The sequence below is a fragment of the Panthera onca genome, chromosome D1 (assembly GCF_046562875.1).
Source record: "Panthera onca isolate mPanOnc1 chromosome D1, mPanOnc1 haplotype 2, whole genome shotgun sequence".
NCBI classification, from domain to species: domain Eukaryota; kingdom Metazoa; phylum Chordata; class Mammalia; order Carnivora; family Felidae; genus Panthera; species Panthera onca.
In genome coordinates this window covers 53,405,244-53,430,962 of record NC_138348.1, presented here as the reverse complement: position 1 = coordinate 53,430,962, position 25,719 = coordinate 53,405,244, and the positions used below count along the sequence as shown (strand labels likewise).

Genomic DNA, 25,719 nt, shown 5'->3' with positions numbered 1-25,719 from the left:
ATAGGACACTCAATTTCCTCCCGAGATCTGCCTGTCAGCACTTGGTATTCTGACCTAACCTCAGTATCCAGCCATCACACTGGGAGGCATGCAGGACCTCAGGCTGGCTTTGCCATAGTAGAGAGTGCTGTCTCTCAGCCAGAATGTCTCATGTATGTCTTGCTTTCTTCTACTATATCCTGATGAATTCTCAAATCATTGTAGATATGTAAGCATAGTCAGTTAGCCTAATCTCTTTCTAGGCATTAACGGTGAGATAGAAACTATAGTTACGTGGTGTATATCAATGTAGACACATTATATATCAATGTAGACACATTGGACAGAAAATAAACTGGATGAACTATTATATCCTAAGTCCAAAACCAATGTTATGTTACATTGGCTTTTGTGAACATTGAGTCTTTAGTGAACACTGATGAAAATGTCTAGGTCCAGACATGGGCATAGTCAGTGTGGAGGTCGCAATTGCATAAAGACATAGTCTCAGCCAACGGGATTTTGTAAAGTAGTAGAAGGATGAAAACACGAACAAACAAAACAAAACAAAAAACTGAAGGGCCAGAAGAAAGGGAGGGCCTCTAGGAGGCAGAAAATTTTTCACTGAAGCTTAGAAAAAGAGAAGGGGGGAAATAAAACCAAAGACTCCATGAGCATGGAAAAGGCATAAATGAAAGAGGCAAGGAGCAACTGTTGATGTGAGTTGACCAAAGTAATAAAGGATGGATAGGATGTGTAGGAGATATGTCATAATGTATCAGATTGGAAAGATGCTTAAATAGTTAGGTTGGTGGTTGGAATATAGACGTCAAAACATGATTGATGAGCACAGATATTAGCAAACCCAAAAAAAAAACCAAAACAAAACAGCATATATGTGATAGAGTCTTTCAATATTCTTGAATAAGTTAATAACGATAAATATTTTTCTCAACATAAAAAAGATTATTTCACAGAAAGTTCATCATTTTATGTGAATGATGTTACAGGGAAGGCATTCCATTACCCCTTGGATAAAGGCCTTTATTTACCAAGCAGAATGCCTGCTTCCAACATCAGTGATGACAGTCTCCCAGGCACACTCATCCTGACGGGCATCCCAGGGCTGGAGTGGGCCCACGTCTGGATCGCCATCCCCTTCTGCGCCATGTATCTGGTAGCGCTGGCTGGGAATGCTGCCCTCATCCTGGTCATTGTGACAGACAGTGCTCTTCATGCACCCATGTACCTCTTCCTGTGCCTTCTCTCGCTCACCGACCTGGCTCTCAGCTCCACCACTGTGCCCAAGATATTAGCCATTTTGTGGCTTCATGCTGGAGAGATTTCCTTTGGTGGATGCCTGGCCCAGATGTTTTGTGTCCATTCTATCTATGCTCTGGAGTCCTCAGTTCTTCTCGCCATGGCCTTTGATCGCTACATAGCTATATGCAACCCACTGAGATATACCACCATCCTCAACCATACTGTCATAGGCAAAATTGGCCTTGCCAGCATACTCCGTAGTATAGCCGTTGTCTCCCCATTCATCTTCCTGCTGAAGCGACTGCCTTACTGTGGTCACCATGTCATGGCCCACACATACTGTGAGCACATGGGCATCGCTCGCCTGGCCTGTGCCAACATCACTGTCAATATTGTCTATGGGCTGACTGTGGCCCTGCTGGCTGTGGGTCTGGATTCCATCCTCATTGCCATTTCCTACGGCTTTATCCTCCATGCTGTCTTCCGCCTTCCATCTCAAGATGCCAGGCACAAGGCTCTGAGTACCTGTGGCTCCCACCTGGGGGTCATCCTGGTCTTCTACATTCCTGCCTTCTTCTCCTTCCTCACCCACCGCTTTGGCCAGCACCGAGTCCCCAAGAATGTGCACATTTTTCTGGCCAACCTGTACGTGCTGGTGCCTCCTGTGCTCAACCCGATCATCTATGGGGCTAGGACCAAGGAGATTCGGAGCCGACTTCTGAGACTGCTTCACTTGAGGAGGGTCTCAGTATGACTTCTGAGTGGCTGTTGGAAATGATAAAGAACGGTAAATGATACTTGGTAAAAGATAAAGTAAATGATAAAGGTAAAGGATGATTGTTTAGAACTTTAACATGGATGGAAGCCTGTGATGTGAGAGGCAGAGTGACATGGTAGGAAGTACTGGAAGAGAAATGGTCACATAAATTGGATACATTGAATAAGATGTTGAATGTGCCCCTTGATCAATTCTGAATTGCCCAGAATGAGATTAAATTTTTCTGTCGTCTCAGTAGGGACTAAAATTTGCCAAGAAGCAATGCTTCCCCAGCAGAAGTTCATACTATAGCTCATGGTAGAATTATTCTACTGGGAGGTGAAGTGATAAACACAAACCAGAACATTTGAAATGAATATGAATTGAACTCCAAACCTTTGAGCAATGATTAAGAGCACATGATCATAAGGACTATAATCAGAGGGGCTGGGCTTGACACTGAGTTATCCACTCACTAATTTTTGTGTTTTGAGCTATTGCGATATCCTTCTGTGCCTATTTAGGTCAACTATAAAGGGGATAATAATATCTAACTCCTGAGGTTGTTGTGAGGGTAAAATAAATTAGTGACTGAATGTATAAAGCTTAGAATACTGTCTGAAGCATAAAGTGCTCAATAAAGAAATGTAACATGTAAAAGTTATGTAACTTCTCAAAACATTATTTTAGTTTTAACTCATCTAAGAATAATTTTGTAGTATCTCATCTGACATTATTTTTGTTATGATGCTATATAACAGCTGTATAAATTTAGACACTGCTTGGCATATAATTAGCGCTCACTGAAACCATGTTTTCTCCCCTTTACTATCCACTCCTCTGATTGTGAGGTCCATCTTCTTTTAGCCACAAATTTATCCCTTATTAAGGATATACAGGAGTCCCAGAATGTTCAGAGGATGTTATATAAGGATGTTCAGAGTCCCAGTGCCTTTCTGCATAACCCTTGTTCATTTTAGTAACTAAATATATCTTTTAAATTTATCATACTTGAAATTTGTTGTGATTCTGTTAATTAAAACTGTTCACCAGATTGGGAGTGTTTAACTGTTATTTCTTCAAATATTCCTTCTTTTTCTTTCTCTCTGTCCATTCTGCTCCTTTCATACATTCATACATATATGTTAGCATTCTTGATGATGTCTCATAAGTCCCTGAACTTCTGCTGACTTCCCTTCCTGCTTTTTCTTTCAGTTACTCAGACTGAATAATCTCCATTGACCAATATTCATGTTAGGTCTTTCTTTCTTCTGTACTGTCAAATGTACTGTTGAGCCTTATGGTAAGTTTTTTTTTTTTTTAATTTCAATTATAGTACTTTGTAACTCCAGACTTCACGTATGATTTTTAAAAAATAGTTATTATCTCTTTACTGATATTATCACTATCACAAGTTCCTTTAGTTCATTGAGTATATTTAAAATAGCTGATTTAAAGCATGGTTTAAAGTCCAATATTTTGGCTTCCCTGGGGACAGTTTCTCTTGTCATTTTTTCCTGTGTATGAGCCATTTGTTTCTTTTGATGACCCATAACCTGATGAAAACTAGACATTTTAAATAATATCATGCACAACGCTGTGAATCACATTTTCCACTTTCCCTAGAATTTGTTTTTGTTGCTTTTTGTTGTTGTTATTGCGATTAGCATTTGCTTAGTGATTTTCTGAATTAATTCTGTAATATCAATTGTTTATTAGGTGTAGCGACTGATGTCTCTGCTGAGTTATTTCAGGGGTCAGCTAATAATTGGAAAGAGATTTCCTTACATACCTAGAAGCAGTAACTTTTTGTCTTTGCTCAGAAATCTATACGCAAGATGGAGCACAAATCCAACACTTAGCCATTCACTATGGGCCTCTATGCCCATAGTGAGACTTGCTTGTGCACAGTCTCAAGGTGAGCCAGGGATGAGGTCTGACAGCTTTCTCAGATAGTCCTGGGCATGTGCAGAGCCCTGACATGCACATGGCCTTCTATACTTCAGGGATATGTCAAAAATATTGAAAGCTCCTATAAATATCTCATTCTTCAACTTTTCCTTTTTAGCTTTTTGGTTAATTTATTACTTTCCTGAAGTGTTACCCACTATCATAGGAAGCTGCAATGTTAACTGATTGCCTTTAACTATTTTTGACAATTATCCATATGAAAAAAAGGATGTTTGCATTAAGAGAGATAAGGATCAGATCAAATAGAGACAGCCTTGCAAGAGTGGTCCTCACAGGAAGTATCAGACAGACCAAATAAGGACAATTTTCAGGAAAGGAGATTTTGAAAGAAGTCCAGCTCCAATCTGCTCCCTCTAGATGTCACCAGGTTATTGGTTTTCACTGCGCACTCTGGTTGTTTTTTTTTTAAGGGAATGGGAATTAAAGTATATTAGAATGACACAAAGCCACTGATATTACCCAAAATTCAATCATTTTTCCTAAATACAATCTCCCTGAATAGATGTAAACCTTGCTTTAATGTCTAGAATTCTGAACAAGTTGATTCAGACCATTTTTGCCCATTTTCTCATTGTTTCAATGTTAGAAGAAAATTTCCAAGGTCCTTACTCTGCCATTTTCATAGATGTCACCACCATTCTCCATATTATTTCTTTACTGGGGAAGACATGCGAGCCAAAAAAAAAAAACAAAAAACCATTAGGGAAAAGGGAGGAAGTGGTTTTTGGATCAGACCTGTTATGAATACTAGGTCAGCCACTTATCAAGTAGATGATGGTATCTAAACAACAATTGAAACCTTAGTTTCCTCATCCTTAGGAAAAGAAATATCTTGCAAACCTCCTCATTATGCAGTTGTGAGTATCTTATGGATTATTTACTTAGGTTTCAAGATGGCAGGAGTTAGATATTATTTTCCTTCACCATCATCTACTCCCTTTGTGGGACAATGATAGGACAGACAGGGTAGAGATTAAAGAACTTGTCTCCTGTCAGTTGTGGATGTTCTTAGGCAGAAATTCTGGACTGAGAAGGGAACTTCTGACTTCACAGATGGACAGGCAAATGTGCATATATCTTCCTGTCACTTTTCTCCTAGGGGCACTGCTATTCTCAGCCCTGGTTTCAAATCTTCCACTCCTCTTTGACTATTTACTCTCATCCCCGTGTACATTTAGTTGTCAAGTTTCATAGCCTTTCTACAAACATTCCTGCCCCTTCATTTATGCCATAGCTGCCCAAGTGTAGATTTTTGGCATCTGAATTACCAAAGCAATCTCCTAATTTTTCCCTACACATCTCTGCCAGAATGCATCAATTTCTTCCCTTGGCTGACAGAGTGATCCTTCTAAAATCCAAATATTCCTTGTGAATTCATCAAAGCATACACATTATCCTTCTTTCAAAATTGGGTAACGACCGAGGTGTGAATCATCCTTCAGGTCTCAGTCTTAACTCATCTCTCTACTTCTACCTACTGATTTTTGGCTAGAATACTTAATCTTCTTCCGTTACTGGGCAGTAAAAGAAGTGTGTATATTATAGCCTAGTGCAAGTTGCTATACCATCTGTTGCTCAAGGTCATGCTTATTTGCCATAGGATTCCTTTATGTCTTCTTTCCTGGGATTCATTCACTCCCTCATGGACAATATTTTAGTAATATCGTACCATAAAACTGTGTGTCCACTCTCACTGCTGACCTCACCATTACTGTTTGTGCTGGATTTTCACTTGTGAGACTGACAGTTGATTGTTCCAGGTTTCTTGATTGTGTTTCCTTTCTTGGATTACTAACTGCCACACGTCTTTGGTCCTCCTCCTATTTCCATGTTTACCTTTCTTCAGTTTCCATTACAAATGTTTCTCCTATTTTGTCTCCTAAATACTAACATTCTCCATGCTCTTTCTCAGCCTGCTTCAATGTTGGATCTGTGTATTCTCGCCAGATGATCTTGGAAAACATCAGATTTCAAAGTTACATCTTTAGTTATAATTTATAATTACTTTTCAAGTAATAGTTTGGCATTTATAGTTGGACTCTTCATATAATTCAAAAGTCAACATGTGCCAAATATGAATGTAAACTTGTTTTTTCTAGTACTTTTCTCAATAAATGACATGATTTTTTTTTTGTATTTGTGTAGCTGATCAGTATTACTTCGGCTTCTCTGAAGAGGAAGAATCAATAGGATGATTAGATAGATAGTAGATGGAGAGATAGATAGATAAACAAATGGATTTATTATAAGGAATTGACTCTTGTTCACATAATTGTAGAGGCTGAAAAGTCTCATGATTTGTCATGTGCAAGATGGAAACTGGGGAGCTGGTGGTGTAATGCTATCTAAATCTGAAGGCCTGCGAACGAGAGCAGCTGAAGGTAGAGATTCTAGTCCACTTCTGAGGGCCCAAGAATCAGGAGTACCAAGAACCAGAAAAGATGATGTTCCACCTGAAGCAAACAGAGGAAGCACCTAGGTTTTTCTTCCTCCCAATTTTTCTCTATTCAGACCTTCATTGGTTGGGATTATGTTCCCTGATGTTGGGGATGACAAACTGCTTTATTGAGTCCACCAATTCAAATGCCAATTTCATCCAGAAACACTCTAAGAAGCACACATAGAAAACTGTTAAGCCATCGATCCAGTATCCATGGAAACCAGTCAAGAGAACACATAAAATTAACAATTACACTGTCTAATCCAGAGCAAGTGTCCTTTGCACGTATTTTTTTCATTCATTCCCCATATCCACTTCAGTAGTCACCAAACCCTAAATATTCTACATCCTGAGTATAAGTCAGACAATTCCAAAGGTGCAATGAATTTTTGAGATGACCCCTAGTGGGGAAATAGGGGAAATTAACCAGAGCAGGCAGAATGATTGCTGGATAAAGCTAAGGTTTGAGGCCAGAGATATTCCTCATTCATTGTGTTAATTTGTCGATGGTTATGAGTTTTATTCATAGTATTTTCTAGATGATTGTATGCCACCAAAAATAAAACAAAATAAAACAAAATAAAAATAAAATAAAATAACCCTCATATGTTGAAGTTCTAACCCCCAATGTAAATGTGTTGGAAGACAGCATTTCAGGAGGTAATTAAAGTTAAATGAGGTCATAACGTTTGGGCTCTAGGCTGATAGGATTAGTGTCTTTCTAAGAAAGGCACCAGAGAAGATCCCTCTCTCTGCTCATGCTCAGAGGAAAGGTGAAGTGAAGGCAGAGTGCTGTCTGCAAGCCAGGAAGAGAGTCTTCACCAGAAATTGAAGCCTACCTGACCTTTCTCTTGGACTTTCTAGAGTCCAGAACAGTGAGAAAATGAATGACCATTGTTTGAACCATCCAGCCTATGGCACTCTGTCACAGCAGCCCCAACAGATTACTACAGCGTTCCCCATTACGAGAAATAGAAGCAGAGGGGCTGCATGGTGATATTTATCCAGGTTAGGAGCCAGAGAGCTACTCTGAAGGAAGGACAAATCCTCCCCTGCCAGACAAACAATCTCTGGTGGGAAGTTTTTATCATTCTTGCTCTGTTAGGATTATGATTGCATAGTGGAAAAAATTCTGTGTTCTTAAAATCATTTATACTTCAAGCCTACTTTTCTCATCCAGTCCTCTGTCTCTTCTAGGCATCATGCAAGGGAACAATTTCAATTCTGGATATAGAGGCAAGTCCTCTTCATGAGTCATTAAATCACCATGCACTTGACTATGGCTTGCTGTGTCCGGTTATGCATATTTATTTTAGAGCCACGTATGATTTTGGATCAGAGTATTTTGGCAGTGTTTGTATATTCTGAATATAAATATACTATTAAAAAATCAGCAGGGCAGTGGGAATCGTGTTGTGTCTTTCCTCCCCGATCTAAAGCTAAATAAGTCATAGTTCTTAGTGGGGAGTTACATGAAAGAAAATTAAAGAAAGATTCAAAAGGTAAGGATTGCTTTTTCACATGTTTAACTTCAGGTCGTTTTTGCAATCGTAATTAAATATCTATTATTAGATTATTTTGCTAATTAGAAAGAATAATAATTCCAAATGGGTGACTTATTACATTTAGTACTTGTAAATAAACTGACATTTTTAATGAACTATTATATTTTTCAAAATTCACTACATGACTTTTAAACATGAAAAAATTAAGTCATGTGTATATGGGATTGGTTGTAGTGAAGATGTGCATTAGAAAAGTTATGCATTATTCAATTAAACACTATTTTTATAAATATTATAAAATATTTTTGAGTTATACTCAATCCTAAAATTATTTAATCTTATGAAATGTTTCCTGTTTTCTTAGGGATACATGTTTCTCTTACATTTAATAATAAATACTTACTGTAAGATATAGCAAAACAAGTGGATTTTGATTTTTATATGTGATTTATATATACTCAGTCCCCCAGTTTATATAGTTTATAACACATGCATGCACAAATATGAGTCACAGGGTTTTTGTGTTAATTGCTAAGCCATTGTCTCTCAGCTTCAAACCCTTCTGTGCTGTGCTTGGGGATGCCTAGGTTGGGACCACACTTTCCCTCCACCTGCTGGCTGGCTGTTAGACTCTGCCAGTAGAGGGCAGTAGAGGCCGATTAGAGAGCTGGGGCAGGGCTAAGGGATTTGTCTATCCACACTCTGTCTATGCACACTCTGTTCCTGTCAGTGTCACCCAAGCATCTGCTGTTTTCATTGGATATAGCAATTGATTCTAATAGAAACAGTAGGCTCCAAGTGGCAATTTTAAATTGCCCCTTACTTTGAACCAACCTCATCATGTCCCTCATGTATACCAGCGCTGCCTGGCTGGAACCCCTCCTCAGAGTACCCACTATGAAGTCACTCTCCTTTGCCAGAATCTCCTCTCTTAGGACCATTGCTGATTACAGCAGTTACTCTCAATTATGGCTTAATTGCCACAACACAGAAACAAAACTCCCTCCACTCCCAACTACGTTACTTACATAACCAAGGGTTCTCCCAGCTTACTTTTATAAAAGTAAAATTGAGAATAGCTAAGCATGAACCCCACTTCATTGAATCAATATTGACTTGTGAATACATGAGGTAATTTGGAAAAAAGCAAAACTCCATCCACCTCATTAAGGAATACAATGTCCAAAACAAATTAGTCCTATGATTATAATTTACAAAACATAAAGATTATTATATTGTTTTTTTAAATATATTATTATAATGATTGTTATAACAAAACATTTTAACATTTGGAGCCTATTGTTACAGTAAATAAAATAACTCCTCGTACTATTACAATTATATGAGTTATCATAATGAGATATTCAAGCAAAAATACACATGTGGGAAAATGGACCAACTTCAAAGAGACAGAGCAATAATTTCGAATTTCTGACAGTTAAGAAAAACTTGTTCATATACTTTTAAATGGGTAATGTTGAGTTGTAAACTTCTAGGGCATAACGTTTCCATAGGATAGATTAAAAAGTGTCCTAAGGGGCTTTTATTTTTAAATGCCAATATTTACATTATAATAGAAATTACATCTTTTTCTACACTTTAAACTTATTTTTTTTTAATTTTTTTAACGTTTATTTATTTTTGAGACAGAGAGAGACAGAGCATGAACAGGGGAGGGGCAGAGAGAGAGGGAGACACAGAAACTGAAACAGGCTCCAGGCTCTGAGCTGTCAGCACAGAGCCCAACGCGGGGCTCTAACCCACGGACCGTGAGATCATGACCTGAGCCGAAGCCGGACGCTTAACCGACCAAGCCACCCAGGCACCCCTACCCTTTAAACTTCTAATGATAAATCTTACAGTCAACTTAAAGTATGAAGGGAATTGGGGTGCCTAGGTGGCTCAGTCGGTTGGGCGTCCGACTTCACCTCAGGTCATGATCGCACAGGTCCTGAGTTCAAGCCTTGTATTGGGCTCTGTGCTGACAGCTCAGAGCCTGGAGCCTGCTTCAGATTCTGTGTGTCCCTCTATCTCTCCATCTCCCCCACTCATGCTTACTCTCTCTCTCTCTTCTCTCAAAAATTAATAAACGTTAAAAAAATGTTTAAAAGTAAAAAAAATAGAGTATGAAGGCAATGCAGTGTTTTGAAAATTCTTTTAGGAATTTCCCATATGAAAAGATTGAAGCCCATTACAATGAAATAATTTGAGAGGAGAAAACTTGTTACAAGGGAAGAGAGTAGATTACTCTTAAATTATGGGAGAAAATACAGTTAATCCTGGAAAGGGCTTTGACAGAGGGAATCCTTGGTGCGGGGAACCAGAGAGCTGGCTGAGTTAAGCCATCTGAGGGGATCTACCTAGAACACTGATATCATTTCCTGCCAGGCCCAGCTTCAAGGCTAATGAGTGGGGCAGAGGACAGTTGCACAGTGCCCAGGCTCAGAAGGGTCTTGCGCTCTCCTTAAAGCTCTGCTGTCATCATAATAAAATTCTTGGTAATTCGATCTTTGAACTTGCGTTTTGTAAGTGAACCTATGGTACAGTGATGCATGCATGTACCTGCCACCCTTATTTGCTGCCCATGAGCATGGAGTTTTGGTCTATTCACAGTGAGAGGGAGTTTAAGAAGACACACAGAAATAAAGAGAAGAAATCAAGGAGACAAGGAAAGAAAAGAGAAACAGAGAGATGAGAGGAAAGGATAAAACATAAAACAAAGTATACCGGATGTTTCATTTCCACTTTCCTGGCAAAGTCATCAAGGAAGATTCTCCTTCCTTATTTCTTCCTCATTTTATCACCCCCCCCCCTTCTTGTTCTCTTTCTCAAAGTGTGTTTCATGGACCAAGTCCCTGGAGGTCGCCACTTTGCTTTACACTCCTGAGCATCACAGACAGAGTCAATAAATAAGCTCACTTATCAAGCCCGTTGACCAGAGGAGGCTGGGCCATAGAGCTGAGCCGAAGACATTCACTGAGCCCAGAAAACTCAGGTGAGAGAAAGATCAGCTACTTCAACCCAGATTACACATTCAGCCCCCTCTGCTCCCTCATCCCACACCCACCCAAACTTGCACAGAAACACAGCTTTTACCTCCTTTACTGTAAAACCAGATACACACCTCCGGCACAAGCTGTCCCCGGACGAGCTGTCCGTAACAGCCTCACACTCAGGACATCTCCAACACAGCTCCAACCTCAGCATGCCCCGCCTGCAAGTGTGTGTCTACCACAGAGGTTCGGTCTTGAAATCAGATTCCAACAACTGTGTTCAATGAAAGAACACAGAGTTAAATAACTGAGGTCTAGGTCAGAGAGGGGGACTCAAGGACAAGACCCTGGGACATTTGGGTGGATGCCCCCATTGTATACCAGGGTGGCACCCCCTCAATATCCTTATCCCCTCACTTCTCAGGGGGAATAAATCCAACTCTTCTGTAACCACAGTTTTTCTGCTCTTCACAACCCAGAATATCACAGAATACCACTATCTTATAATAACCACTTAAAAACTTCCTTCAGGGGCAAGAATAGGCTGGGAAGAGAGGGGAAAGGAAGATGGTAATAATTGTCGCTCTCTGCCCTCTACCATCCAAGCCTCTTTTCCCTAGTGTCAAGGCTCGTGTCAAGGTTGAGACCAAGACACTTTGGTGTCATTAGTGAAAATCTCTGTCCAAATAGGAGAGGCTCCCCAGTTCTCTTTATCTCTTTGATATTCATTAACTAATAAATTAATTGCAGCCTTATGAATTGATATTAGAAAAAGTGCTTTATTTGAAAGAGATATCGAAGAATTCAGATGTTGGTCATATTTATGCATATTTGGGTGGAGTAAAACTTGAAAAATCTGAATCCGGACACATAAATCAGGACCCCCTCATTTCAGTTGTGAAATTAACATACTCTGTGATGTAGATGACATCAGTTTACTTCTCTGGACCTTGTCTTCCTACTGATTAAGAGTGCCAATGATAATTGCACTCTATTTTCTCCAGAAGGTTGTTAGATGATAAAGAGGTTGCAAAAAAATGGGGGTGATTATTTGTGGTGCCTATATTTTTAATTTCATGAATATTACTTTTTGCACAACCATAAGTTTTGTGAGGATAGAAACCACATGATGCCATTTCAAATTTAGTGATAAAAAAAAAAGGCCTGGAAATGTTGTGGGATTATTCCAATGCCACATAATGAGCAGATACAAAACAGAGAATGACTATTGAGTCATTAATTTTTCCAAATTAAGACAGCCCAAAGAAGAAGAATATTTCTTCAGTGTCACAATCAATTCTGTTAGAGAATTGGGACTAAAATTCAAGTTTCTCAGAATCCTGTACAGATTTCTTTTTAGTAGACAATGTTACTAAGGGAAAATGTTTGAAAATACCAGCTAGACTTCTACAACAAAAACAGATTCCCTTTCCAAAATATCTTCACTGTGAGCAACACCAGGACACTCCATTTTCTCCCCTGATGTGCTTCTGTCAGCACTTGGTCTTCTGATCTAGCCTCAGTATCCAGTCATTACACTGGGGGTCACACAAGACCTCAGGTTGGCTTTGGCACAGTAGGGAGTCTGTCTCTCAGCTGGAATGTCTCATGTATCTCTGTCTTTATTCTACTGTATCCTCGGGAATACTCAGCACAATGTAGATAATCAGGAGATATGGAAGCACAATCAGGTGGACTAGCCTTTTTCTAGACATTCCAGGTAAGATATAAAATGAAGTTATGCACTGTATATTTATGAAGATACATACAAATGCAGAAAATACAGTGATTGCATTACTATATCATGAAGTCAAAAAGTCAATGATATGTTAGTAAAGTTAATGGAATTGAGTCTTAAGTTGACCATTTACAAAATGTCTACATCAGGACTCAGTCATGGTCAGTGTAGAGTATACAATTGCATAAAGGCATAGTCTCGGCCATTGGGATTTTGTAAAGTAGTTGAAGGATAAAAAATAATAATAAAAGATCATTAAGGACCAGAAGAAAGGAAAGTCTTCTGGGAGGCAGAAAAACTAACTGAAGCTTAGAAAAAAGAGAAAAAAGCTTAGAAAGGAGGGGGAAAATGAAGACAGAAGATTCTATAAGCATGAATGAAAGAGAGAAGGAATATTCCTCAATGTGAGTGGACTAGACTAATAAATGATGGACAGGATGTGTAGCAGGTAAGTTATGAAGGATCATATTGGAAAGATGCTTAAATGTTTGGTGCTTGGAATATAGAACTATAAACATCATGGATGGGTACAGGAATTAGCATAAAGAAAAAAAAGACTATATGTGATAGCATATTTCAAGACTCTTTAACAAGTTAATAATAATAAATATTTTTCTCCACCTAAAAAGATGGTTTCACAGAAAGTTCATCATTTTATGTGAATGACCCAACAACTTGATATTACAGGGCCAGAATACCATGACCCCTTGGATAGAGGCGTTTATTTCCAAGCAGAATGTCAGCTTCCAACTTCAGTGAGGATAGTCTCCCAGGCACACTCATCCTGACGGGCATCCCAGGGCTGGAGTGGGCCCACGTCTGGATCGCCATCCCCTTCTGTGCCATGTATCTGGTAGCGCTGGCTGGGAATGCTGCCCTCATCCTGGTCATTGTGACAGACAGTGCTCTTCATGCACCCATGTACCTCTTCCTGTGCCTTCTTTCGCTCACCGACCTGGCTCTCAGCTCCACCACGGTGCCTAAGATGCTGTCCACTTTATGGCTGCATGCTGGAGAGATTTCCTTTGGTGGATGCCTGGCCCAGATGTTTTGTGTCCATTCTATCTATGCTCTGGAGTCCTCAGTTCTTCTTGCCATGGCCTTTGATCGCTATGTGGCAATCTGCAACCCACTGAGATACACAACCATTCTCAACCATACCGTCATAGGCATGATTAGCCTTGTTGGGCTATTCCGTAGTGTGGCCATCGTGTCCCCATTCATCTTCTTGTTGAGGCGACTGCCTTACTGTGGTCACCATGTCATGGCCCACACATACTGTGAGCACATGGGCATCGCTCGCCTGGCCTGTGCCAACATCACTGTCAATATTGTCTATGGGCTGACTGTGGCCCTGCTGGCCATGGGTCTGGATGCCATCCTCATTGCCATTTCCTACGGCTTTATCCTCCATGCTGTCTTCCGCCTTCCATCTCAAGATGCCAGGCACAAGGCTCTGAGTACCTGTGGCTCCCACCTGGGGGTCATCCTGGTCTTCTACATTCCTGCCTTCTTCTCCTTCCTCACCCACCGCTTTGGCCAGCACCGAGTCCCCAAGAATGTGCACATTTTTCTGGCCAACCTGTACGTGCTGGTGCCTCCTGTGCTCAACCCGATCATCTATGGGGCTAGGACCAAGGAGATTCGGAGCCGACTTCTGAGGCTGCTTCACTTGGGGAAAATTTCAACATGAAATTTGAGTACAGGCTAGGGATAAGGAAAGTAAATGGGTTCTGAGCTTTCTAGGTACATTTACATGGATGGAGACCTCTAATATGACATAAGCGTGTCTTTAGGAGAGGAAGTAGTGGAAGGAAAGAGAAGGTCAGACGAATTGGAAATACCAAAAATCACAGTGAACACACCACATTCTTGAGGCTCTTTGGGCAACGCTGAATAACTCAGAGAGATGATAATATTTTTACTCTTGGGGAAATTTTACAATTAGGAATAAGCACACCTTGGAGATATCTCAGTAGCTACGATAGTGCCAGTGCAGAATGCTCTTGATTTTTTTTTCTTTTCCTGCAAATGTTTCCATGACTTACTAAAGATCAAGTCAATTCCTTTTCTTAAATGAGTCTGTGTTTCATAGTGGAAATATGCTTCTGTGAGTCCAAGTTTAAAAAAATGATCATTTTAGGTAAATTTGTCTGATTTCAATGTTTTGGATAGTGATGAAGAGCAAAAAGTCTAAGGTCAGAGTTTCTGGGTGTGAATCCTGGTTCCTCTGCTTACTGTTTTTGTAGTCTTGAGCCTGATGCTAAATCTCTCTATGCCTTGGTTTGTCCAACTGTCAAATGAGTAAATGTTAATATCTAACTGTTAATGCTGTGGTGAGGAATAAGTAAGTTAATGAATGCAGAAAACTTAAGACAGTGCCTGACATGTAAAATGGTCAACCAATAAATATGAGAACGTTATGTACACTCTGAACTTTATTAGTAAACTTATAACTTATTTAGGATGGTTTTATATTATATCATTTTACAGGATTATTATGATACCTATATCAAATAACAACTCTAAAATATTTAGACAGGTCTTGGGATATGAATAGTGCCTGTTAAAACTGTATTTTCTCCCATTCCTCCTCTGGTCTTCTGTTTTGAAATCCCTTTCCTTTTAGCCATAAAATTATCCCTCATTAAGAATTCAGAGAGGCCTTCTCAAAATCCAAGTGCCTTTTTTAATAGCCCTCCTTTGCCCTAGTAACCTCAGTTCTAAAATACACAAATAAATCACCGGTTGCTCCTTCCCATAATTCAAAACATGGTTACTATCAGCATCTTTCATTAAGAGCCTATGATTCAGAGAAGCTAAAAGTGCCAAGATTATGCATCTATATGGACAGTATCTCATACCTTCTTCAGTATGAGTTACATGTGAGGATGCCAAGCTGCACAAACACATAGTAGTGGAAGTGAAGACCTGTTATCTTTTGAGGCAGTAAATGGTAAAGAGACCCAGTGATTTAATGATCTCAGGAACAGAGAACAATATTTACAAAGGAGCGGAAGGTGGGAATGTGGAGGGGAAGTGCTGTTCTGTTCCTGAAATGCTCCTTTGTGGGCCATATGCCTGCTCCCCTAAGATGCTGGCTTCATCTGATCAAAAGGTCTACCTCACAAGGTAACGCTCACCATCACGCTAATTACCTGCCGTGAACCTCACATTTTTCCTGGAAGAGAGAGAGAGTCAGTAACCCAGGAAGTTACTATCAAAGCCAGGGCCAGGATTCAGGACTTTGGACTCCCATAGTAATATTGAAAATGCATCCATCTGGGGGCTAGACTTACAGTACCACAGAGCTACAGGAGACTGAGGTATTGGTAAGTAAATTTAAGTTCAGGAGTGGACAAATGATGTGTCCGACATAGTTTGCAGGCTAGTGTTTACTCGTCTCCCCCAACAAATTCGTCAACAATTCTCCCCTTCCATGTCTGAGGCCTCAAGGAAGCTTCGAGGAGAAATCTTACAGGGGTAGAGTGGAAAATAGAAGAGGAGGGGGAATGCAGGATCACCCAGCTGCTAACACCTTGGTACCGCGGTCGGTCTAGCTACAGCCTATACTCTGGATGGATACCCTGTGGCTACAGCACTGGGCGTGTCTTCCCCAGGGTTTCCCATTACTGACTGAAGTCCAAGTTTCACACACGATAGATAATAGACAGATGGAGGATTCTACAGCCCTGGCAGCAAGCTCCCCTCCTTAAAGTTCTGTTTTTGGCCCTTTTATCATCCTGAAGCTAAAATGTAATAGTTCCCTAGATGGGGAAGGGGATTTGTAGAAGTCCATAGGCTTCTATAAAACTGGAGGTAGCAGGGTCCAGTCCACAGGAAGACTATTAACATTATTGTAAAGATTTCCCAGCTCACTCAGGTGTCTGACCATGGGACTCCACATGATAAAAGAGGAAACATGCTTCCAGAAGCTCGGGATACGGCCTTGCCCATCACTCACACTTCACCCCAGACTCTCACTCTTCCCTGGGACCAAATGTGCATCCCTGATCTCAGAAATTCAGACTAACATCCTGGTGCCACAGGAAAGTGAAGTGAAGTGAAGTGAAGAATAGAGTGAAGTGTATCAGGACCGTTGGTGGGTCATGTGGTCCCAAAAGTATTTTATCCACAGTCCCTGATGGCCACAACCTTCAGATCCTAGGTTCATGGGGTGTCACAAAACAATGAAGTCACAGTGTGTAGCTCAGAGATGTCCCTCCTCTCTAGCACCCAGGAAGCACGAGATTCAGCTGTTTTTTAGCCCAGGGTCAGTTGACCCCTGGAGCTGGCTCTGAATCTATAGTCCCTGGTTTCCCCAAAGTAATGCTTCTAATATGCTTCCTACCTCTCTTTCATCAGCTGTTATCCTGCTGCATGGCTACATATGACCCCTGGCCTTCTGGTCATGCTTCATGTGCCTACACTATGAATCTCCTCACTGACAGATGACAGTTTACAAAGAGAATGAGTGGATTAGGAAAGTATTGGTGACTTTCACTAAGACACAGGGACCCCAGAATTGAGAGTAGGAATGGGGCCCAGGGAAGGATGCTGAGCTCTTTCTGACCATGCCAGTCAGAGGTTCCTCTGTGATACCCAGGGGTAGGCTGGTAAGCTAAGGAAAGTACAAATGGACTAAAATATTAAGGAACCACGAACATGGAAGTAAGAGCCACAGCAAAGGACATGGTCAAATTCTCTGAATGGTGAATGGAGAATCAATCAGTGTAGCATACTCACAGGAATCACCACTCAAAAACAAAAAAAGGATAAGAAACTAGAGTAAATAAAGCAGCTATATGGGTCAGCATATAAGACTCCATACAAAAAAAAATAATGGGAAGAGGAGAAATGACTCACTGGGGGTAAGTGTCTGATTGCAGAGGATGGGGAAACGTGGGCATTGAAAGAGGAGGACTTTCAAGAAATTCAGAGACAAAAGGAGAGAGAAGTTCAGTGTCTGGTAAGGCAGCAGAGTCAAGTATTTTATGACATAAAGGGAAGAAACCTGCCTGCGTTGGGGGGGAAGGGGGGGGTTCACCTCCTAAAGCAGGATTCTGACACAGGCAGGAAAGAGCCAGAGCTGAGAGGGAGGTTGAACAGGTTTTCTGTAATACGTATGAAAATAAGATGAAAAGAGAGGGGGCTTCCCGTGGTGGAGTGGGGGGGGGGGGGGGCGGGCAGAGCCGGGATTCATTCAGAGTCACTCTGGCGTTGGACGAAAGGTGGCTTGTGACGATGATGGTAATGTTGATGGGGAACTAGGTTGCTGGAAACACTCAGGATTTCTCCACCTCACGTTCAAATTTAGAAAAAGCTCTGAGATTAGGGGTATGAGAGTAGGTGCAGCCCAGACCCAAGACCCGATAGCATGATCAATCTTTCCCTCAAACAATATTTTCTTTGCCTACATACCCCCAAATTGACACCACACATGAGATCCAAGCAATGTTTTTAATGTAGAACAGGCTTGGGCAGTGAGGGAGGGGAGTTGTTCAAGTGTGCACACGATCTAAGTAGGAAGAATTCAAAATAGGCTACTTCCTCTCCCCTCCCTTCCCCCTTCCCTTCCCTCCCTCTCCATGAGGTGGTGCGCTGGGGGCATCAGCTGGAGGCACCTGGGCTTCCGGTACCCCCAGCATCCTGTCAGTGGCAGCATGACTATCTCCGCCTGTGGCCATAAGGGCCTGTAGATTGGCATCCCGATTAGTAAAACCCATGGCCCTCAGATGTTCCAGTTCTCGCTGGTAGAGGCCTTGAGTGAGGGGGGATGAGGGTAGTGAGGATTGAGTGGACTGGAAGCAGGCATTGTCCAGTGTGTGGAGAAGCTGAAGAACAGCCAAGGTGGGTTGTATGGAGTCTGCTCTCTGGCCCTGCCCTCCAGCCTTAGCTTCAGGGCACTGTCTAGTCCCGTGTGGCCTACCCTGGCCCCATAAGTAAGGTCCCAGCCCAGCCACCTCCTTGGACAGTATCTGCAGGCCCTTTTCTATCTGTATCAATGCCTGCAGTGCTCGTGGATTGGTCAGGATGGAGAGCAGTGGCATGTGATGTCTCAGGAGGCTTCCAGTTGCCAGCTGGTGGAGAAGAGCTGGATTCTGCTGCAGGACATGCAAGGTTCTATGCAAGGCAGAGGGTGAGGGTCTAAGCTGACCGGTTAAAGTGGTTTTCCCTGTGGGCTGCTGACCATCCTGAAAGAGAAGATCCTGGCCCAAACTTACATCTGGCATACCAGTCCCGTATCCTGAATTGGCCTGATTTGAGGCCACGCTCCTGGCCTGGGTAACCTCTTCTGCACTGACCTTTTGTGCAAATGGCCTGGCAGGCGCTGAGGCTGTGGGGATGTTGGTAGTAGTGTCAGCACTGCTGTGAGCATTGGCTTCCTCTTTATAAAGCTCTGAACTTGGGTTGTGGCCTTTGGAGGCAAGTAATGGGGCCAGAGTGAAGAGCATGAGCTGCTGGATATCAGAGCAGACTGGATGCATAGCATTGTCACCACCTGGCACTGCCTTCAAGGCCTCTAGCCCCCGCTTGTCTGCCTGCAGGAGCTGCTGTTGCCGGGCTGGGTTCTGCAAGGTTTCCAGAGCCTTAAGAGCTGGCTCAGATTTCTGTACTGGCCTTGAGGATTCAGGAGCATGGCTGGCATTGGCTGCTTTCTCATTTGCCAGGCCTTGGACCATAGGGTCTTCCGAGAAGACCATTAAGAGTTGAGCCATCTGGCCAAGAAAGTCAGCCAGATCAGGGGACCTCCGGGCCAGCCGGCCCAGCCTGGCCAGCATCCCAGCACTGTCCGAGGTGGACGGTCCAGAGCGATGCACACAGTGGCCAGTGGGGCCTAGCAGAGTTCCGGGACCAGGCGGAGTTCCCTTCAGATGGGTCCTCACCACCAAGTGGACCATAGTGCCATCAAGGATGCCACGCTGGCTCAGTATGTCTTGATCCCGGAGGATCTTTCCAGTGAAAATGAGCACCAACTGGTCAGTGTTATAGTGAAGGCGTTTAGAGATCTGTTTCTTAAAGTGGTGGACACTGCTATTTTCTGCCAGCATAAATTCCTGGCAGTCCTGTGGGGTCTTGACAGACACTCTGATGAGGCGTGATGACGGCTCCCTACAAGATACCAGCTGGCTGTCCCCTGCTTCTTCCCTAGCCCGGGCCATATGTCCTCAAGCGCGGAATGCAGGGCCACCTGCGGACATGTAGAAGCCCAGATGCAGCACTAAGCACACCTGGATGCAGGGACCATAGGTGTTCAGGGACGTCCACTCACCCACGAACTCCGGACACCACTTCCTAATGCAGCCCTGCAGCCACCTGGGTCCCATAGGGTGTCAGCAGCCCTTCGCCAGGGCCAGCCTCAGGGAATATGATGTCAGTGATGAGGTCACAGTTGAGAAGTAGACCAGAATGGGGGGAAGGGCAGAGGTCTCTTCTCCCTGTGTGAGGTTGGCTCTGTTTACAATTTGACTTAAATAGCAATAGAAAAAAATTAAACGTTTCTGTCTAGAAACATGTTTTGCACCAGCCTATTTCGCTGTTGAAAATCATACCGCCTGAGTTTTTGGTAAACGAATGTAACTGAGCAGAAAAGGCACTGGCTTAAGAATCTGGCTCAGGAAGTGCTGATTCTAGTCACCTATCATTCACTAAATTACTGTACTGGGACCATGGCCCAGTCAAGGCCATAGGTTCCCTTGTTTCTAAATGAACAGAGTGAAGATAAGTATAACCAGTCCATTTGGCCTCATCCGAGGCTTGTAGGAAGCTTGTATCTCTGAGGCCTACCACGCTGAGTGACTTATTGACATGGTTCTAAGAAAAACAGCATCATGTTCCCCAAGAACTTGTGAACTCAGTTGTTCTTAGAGAGATCAAGTCGGATCTCAACTCTTGAGGATCAGAGCTGAGACAAAATAAATTATGAGAAAGTAATTCTACTCTAGGTCTTGATGACTTAATAATGATTAGATTTAAGATACATTTGAAAAGGAAATTGTCACTTGGGAGGGGACATATTTCAGCTGAAAAAGCAGAAAATGGTGACTCTCTAAGGCACTGTTTTGACCACTCCAGGCAGGTGAGACCCCAGGTAAAGTTGGTCAGATCTCGGAGGTAATTGTATTTTAACTGTGAAGATGTCAGGCTGTCAGTCTTTTGCCATTATATACTTGACCCCTTTTCTGATTCTGTAATTTCCAAGGACTATAAATTTAGAACTTAGCTGTCTACAAGACCACCTTCAGAAGGTTCTGCTCGACGTGGGGAACATGAGCATCTAGATCCCTCTACAAATAAATTGTTTATGGGACACTGATATATGCTCTTAAACTTGGGATAATTGAAAATTTTTAATGTTTATTTATTTATTTTTGAGAGAGAGAGAGAGAGAGTGAGTGAGACTGAGTGGGAGAGGGGCAGAGAGAGAGATGGGGAGAGGGAATCCCAAACTGTCAGTGTGGAGCCCAACGTGGGGCTCAAAACCACAAACCACGAGATCGTGACCTGAGCCGAAGTCGGATGCTTAAACGACTGAAGCCACCCAGGGGCCCCAAACGTCGACTAGTTTGAATCAGCATCTCCTGTATTAAACTAATAGCAGGACTCTGATAACTTGTAATTTCTGAGTTTAAAAGAGCTCCTCAGTCCTGGGGAACTTCATACAGTGAACCTCATGGCTGGCTGGTAGCAAGCAGTCTAGTGGGCCTTTCCTAGGAATGCCCAGACCTCAGAACAACTTCTATCGTATGAATATTATTCGTAAACAATTCCTTGTGGGAATTTTCTTTGAGTTTCATCCAGCAGAATTGGATAGTCAAATTAACTTTCCTGGCTTTTCATTAACTAATAAATTAATCTGTAACAGGAATTAAAGAACATTCCAGGTAACAGTTCTCCAGAATTGCCTTCGCATATCTCATGTTTCCAGGGATTTTTCCTCCCGTGTAGCCTGTGAGGTGAACCATTGCCTTGTCTCCTCTCTCACAGGTTCTCTTGTCAGGTGGGTGCTCGGGAAGGAGACATCTCAGATCCTGACAATAGAACCTGTAAGAGAGGAGACAAAGGGACCATTCATACACTTGTGTCTCAATGAGGATGCCTTTCCCACATTGTCCACTGAGTTATTTAGCACAGCAATCTCACTTCATCCTTCCTGAGAATCTGACACCATTTGAATATTTTACAGTGTACCTATATTCATTTTATCATTAGAAAGTAAAACAATCAACTTTCTATTTTATTTAATCAATTAAAACTTACTACCTAGGGGGAAAATGGGGAACATGGGCTCTCTAGAGTAAAGTAGCCCTGGTTTAAATCCCACTCCTACTACTTTATAACTGTCAATAAGTCATTTATCCTTTTTGGAAGCCAGAGTTTTATCGTCTATAAATGGGTAGTTTTTCACAGATTTGTTTCAGAGATTCAAGGAGATAATGCATACAAAGTGCCATCCAAAGTAACTGGCACAGAGAAGACACTTGTCAAATTGAGTATGACTTTAATACGACAGTCAGTGCCAAGCTTTGGCACATCCTGCGGTCAGGTCTGTAACTAGACTGGGAGACAAGGAGAATAGTATGTCTGTTAGAGTTGACCAAGTGTCCAGAGGTATATTCAGTTGCAGATGATGGAGGCAACTCCAAATGGACTGGTGAGGGAAGCGTGGTCTCCTCTTAGGAGTCCAACCAGTTCAATAAAGCACTGACTTTATGCACCTGCCTTAAAGTTTACTGTATCAAGATCTAATTTCCAGAAAACGTATTACATTCCCATATTCTTCATAGAGATTGGTTAAGGTTTTTCCATCTCAATAATAGCTTTATCAAATTCTATGAAAAGCTTGTTATTAAATGCAATTTCAGTGTTTTTGTCAGCAATTTGCTCCAGAAAAATCAAATGAGAGTTTAACTTTTTTTTTTTAACCAAAAATTGTCACCTGGGAGAAGATGGCTCCCGGATGGCCATGCTAACTGGACATGGACTGCTGTAAGGTGTAAGGATTCCCCTTAAATGAAAAATGCCTAATTCTGACATGCTAGTGAGCTATTTTCCTTTCTATACTCCACTGAGTCGGTTTGAGCCAAGTGTGATTTATGATAATCTTATAAATTTAACTAAACCCCAGAAGGGATTACTCCCCTGATGGGAGTAGCAAAGACTACCTCTGTATCACCTTTGCAATAAAATCCAAAGCCTTTGTCTAGCTACAAACCCTTCCCTGGTTAGACTCCTGCTTATCACCTTGACTTTCTGATGGTGATTTCTCCTTCCTTATGAAACCTGGCCACACTGGCCTCCCTCTTACGTCTGAAACAGGCCAAGTGCCTCCCCATACTTAAAGCCATTGCGATTGCTGTTCCCTAAACCTTTAATGCTTGTCCACCTAATCTTTACAGGTTCATCCTTCTTACCTTTCAAATCATCTCTTCACAAAGCCCTTTCCAACCATTCTGTATCTTACCAGTCTATTTTAATTATCTGCACAGAATTTATTATGTCATATTTCTTCTTTACTATTCATTTTATGTTTCCATTCCCCTTCACTAGAATATAAGCTCCATGAGAACAAGGACCTTATCTTATTTGCTACTGTAGCCCCATTGCCAGCAGGCCCTTAATAAAATACAGGTAGGAAGGAAGAAAGGAAAGGTGGGAGGGAAAGAGGAAGGGAAGGAGGCAGAAAGAGAAATTGAATTAAGGACACAGACAATGATTTATCGTCATGGAAGTTTGTGACGTTTTGCTCACCTAAATAAAATCCAACAACAGAATGAATGTGGAGCAAACATATACAAGAATCCTTTGTTGTCGTGATAAATGGAGTCATATAAAACAGTGAATGAATTCTTGACTCTCTCTCCGCAAGCCTGTTTCTCCCATAGTCTTCCCTATCCCGGCTAGTTTGACAAACAAGACAGCTAATGTCAGAACAGAATCTCAAGTTACTGCTCCCCCTGGTCTCTTCTCCCTTTTCAAAAGATCATCATTCATTTAGTTGTTCAGGCCCGAAACACAGGAATCACCCCTGAGTCCTTTCTTTTCACATTTAATTTATCAGCAAGTATTAGGACCTTTTTCTTTGACATAAATCCTGACTCTGATCACCTCGACACTTCCAACACCGCCACAGCCTCCTAGCTGGTTTCCCTACTTCCTCTCTTGGCCCATTTGAGTCACTACTTCCCACAGTAGCAGATATAGGTCAATTAACCTCACTTCTGTCTGTTTTTAAAATTTTTATTTTTGAGAGAGTGAGAGAGAGAGACAGAGTGCAAGCGGGGGAAGGGCAGAGAGAGAGGGAGACACAGAACCCGGAGCAGGCTGCAGGCTCTGAGCTGTCAGCACACAGCCCAATGCAGGGCTTGAACTCATGATCTGTGAGATCATGACTTGAGCCAAAGTCTGACACTTAACTGATTGAGCCACCCAGTTCCCCTTATTTATTTTTGAGAAAGAGAGAGCATGAGTGGGGGAGGAGGAGAGAGAGGGGGATAGAGGATCCTAAGTAGGCTCTATGCTGACAGCAGAGAGCCTGATGTGGGACTTGAACTCACAAATCATGAAATCATGACCTGAGCCAAAGTCAGACACTTAACCGACTGAGGCACCCAGGCACCCCAAACCTCACCTCTTTATGCAAAACTACCAAAGCTTTTCCTATTCTACTTGGATTAATCTAAATGCCTTACCAAGACTAAAATGCTCTGACAATTTGGCCCCGGGCTGACCGCCTGACTCATCTCCTGAGCACCCTACCCCAGTCACAGTGGCCTTCTTGTATTCCTGGAACATACCCAGCTCATGCCTGCTTTTTAACTGACATCCCATTCGTGTGGGAACTCTTGCTCCTAACTTTCACTTGCTCACTCACATTATTGATCATATCTCTGCTTAAATGCTGTCTTTGGTGATGTTCTTGGTGATTACAAGCTCAGAAAGTCCACCTGTCAATCTCGGTCTCCTTGTTCTGTATTTCTTAGCCTCTTCTTTTGCTTGAAATTACATTACACAGTTAGTCGATGTCTGCCTCCTCTCTGTTGGCTCCATGAAGGCAGGGCTTTGTGATCTAGAACACCTAACATCTCCAGCACCCAGCACAGAACCTGACAGAGATAGAGTGTTCAATTAGTGTTAGCTGAATAAATGAATCTCTAATTCCTCCTTTTCTTTAATCTTGCACGTCCAGTCTTATCAGCACATCAAAAGGGTTTTTTCAATTCCGTTTCCAAAATTCTTCAGTTGTCCACTTCTTGCCATATGCCCTTGTAGAGAACCTTAATCTAAGGGCAACACCATCCCTCACCTGGATGATGGCAGGATCTTCTCTCTTGACTTGGTTTCCACCCCTGCCACCTTCTCATTCATGCTCCACAGAGAGGACAATGAAATCCACACTCCATGTGGGGTAACAAAGCCCTGTGCCAACCTGCTCATTGTCTCTCCCACCTCACTTTGAAGTGCTCTCCCTCCTTTTCTCAGTACTCCAGACACACTGGCTTTCATTCCTTTTTCTTCAAACGTGTTGAATTCTATTTTTTTTAATGTGTTTAACTTGGGGGTGGAGGAGAGACAGAGAGAGAGAGAGAGAGAGAGAGAGAGAGAGAGAGAGAGAGAATGAATGGGGTAGGGGCAGAGAGAGAGGGAGAGACAGAGAGAGTCCGAAGCAGGTTCTGCACTGTCAGCTCAGGACCCCACATGGGGCTCACAAACCCTGAGATCCTTACTTAAGTGGAAATCAAGAGTCAGACGCTTAACTGACTGAGCCACCCAGGTGCCCTGAACTCTAATTTAACTCAGGGAGCTCCTTTACACTTTCCCCTCTACCTGGAACACTCTTCCCCCAGCTCTTTGAATGTCTGACTTCCTCTTACCCTTCAAGTCTCTACATAAATACTCCCTCCAGCGAGATACACTCACACCACTCTTCTAAAAATATATTTCTCCTCTCTCTAAATGCAATATATGCATGTATTGCATGCAATAGAATAGAGACTAAGAGTGTGGCCTCTGGGGGCATCTGGGTGGCTCAGTGGGTTGAGAATCTGACTTCATTTTCAGCTCAGGTCATG

At 42.2% G+C, this 25,719-nt stretch overlaps 3 protein-coding genes across 3 annotated transcripts; 2 read left to right on the top strand and 1 right to left on the bottom strand.

Moving 5' to 3' along the window:
* Nucleotides 1–976: 976 nt before the first annotated feature.
* Nucleotides 977–2,001, top strand: LOC132662415 (olfactory receptor 52D1-like). Its single transcript, XM_060607887.2, has one exon. The coding sequence runs from the start codon at nt 1,040–1,042 to the stop codon at nt 1,994–1,996; it is 957 nt and encodes a 318-aa protein (XP_060463870.2). The 5' UTR covers nt 977–1,039; the 3' UTR covers nt 1,997–2,001.
* Nucleotides 2,002–13,382: 11,381 nt separating this feature from the next.
* LOC132662416 (olfactory receptor 52D1) lies at nt 13,383–14,753 on the top strand. Its single transcript, XM_060607888.3, has one exon. It carries the CDS (start codon nt 13,383–13,385, stop codon nt 14,337–14,339), a length of 957 nt encoding a protein of 318 aa, XP_060463871.1. The 3' UTR covers nt 14,340–14,753.
* Nucleotides 14,754–18,092: 3,339 nt separating this feature from the next.
* Nucleotides 18,093–20,020, bottom strand: LOC132662417 (ubiquilin-1-like). Its single transcript, XM_060607889.2, has one exon. It carries the CDS (start codon nt 19,807–19,809, stop codon nt 18,190–18,192), a length of 1,620 nt encoding a protein of 539 aa, XP_060463872.1. The 5' UTR covers nt 19,810–20,020; the 3' UTR covers nt 18,093–18,189.
* Nucleotides 20,021–25,719: the final 5,699 nt, after the last annotated feature.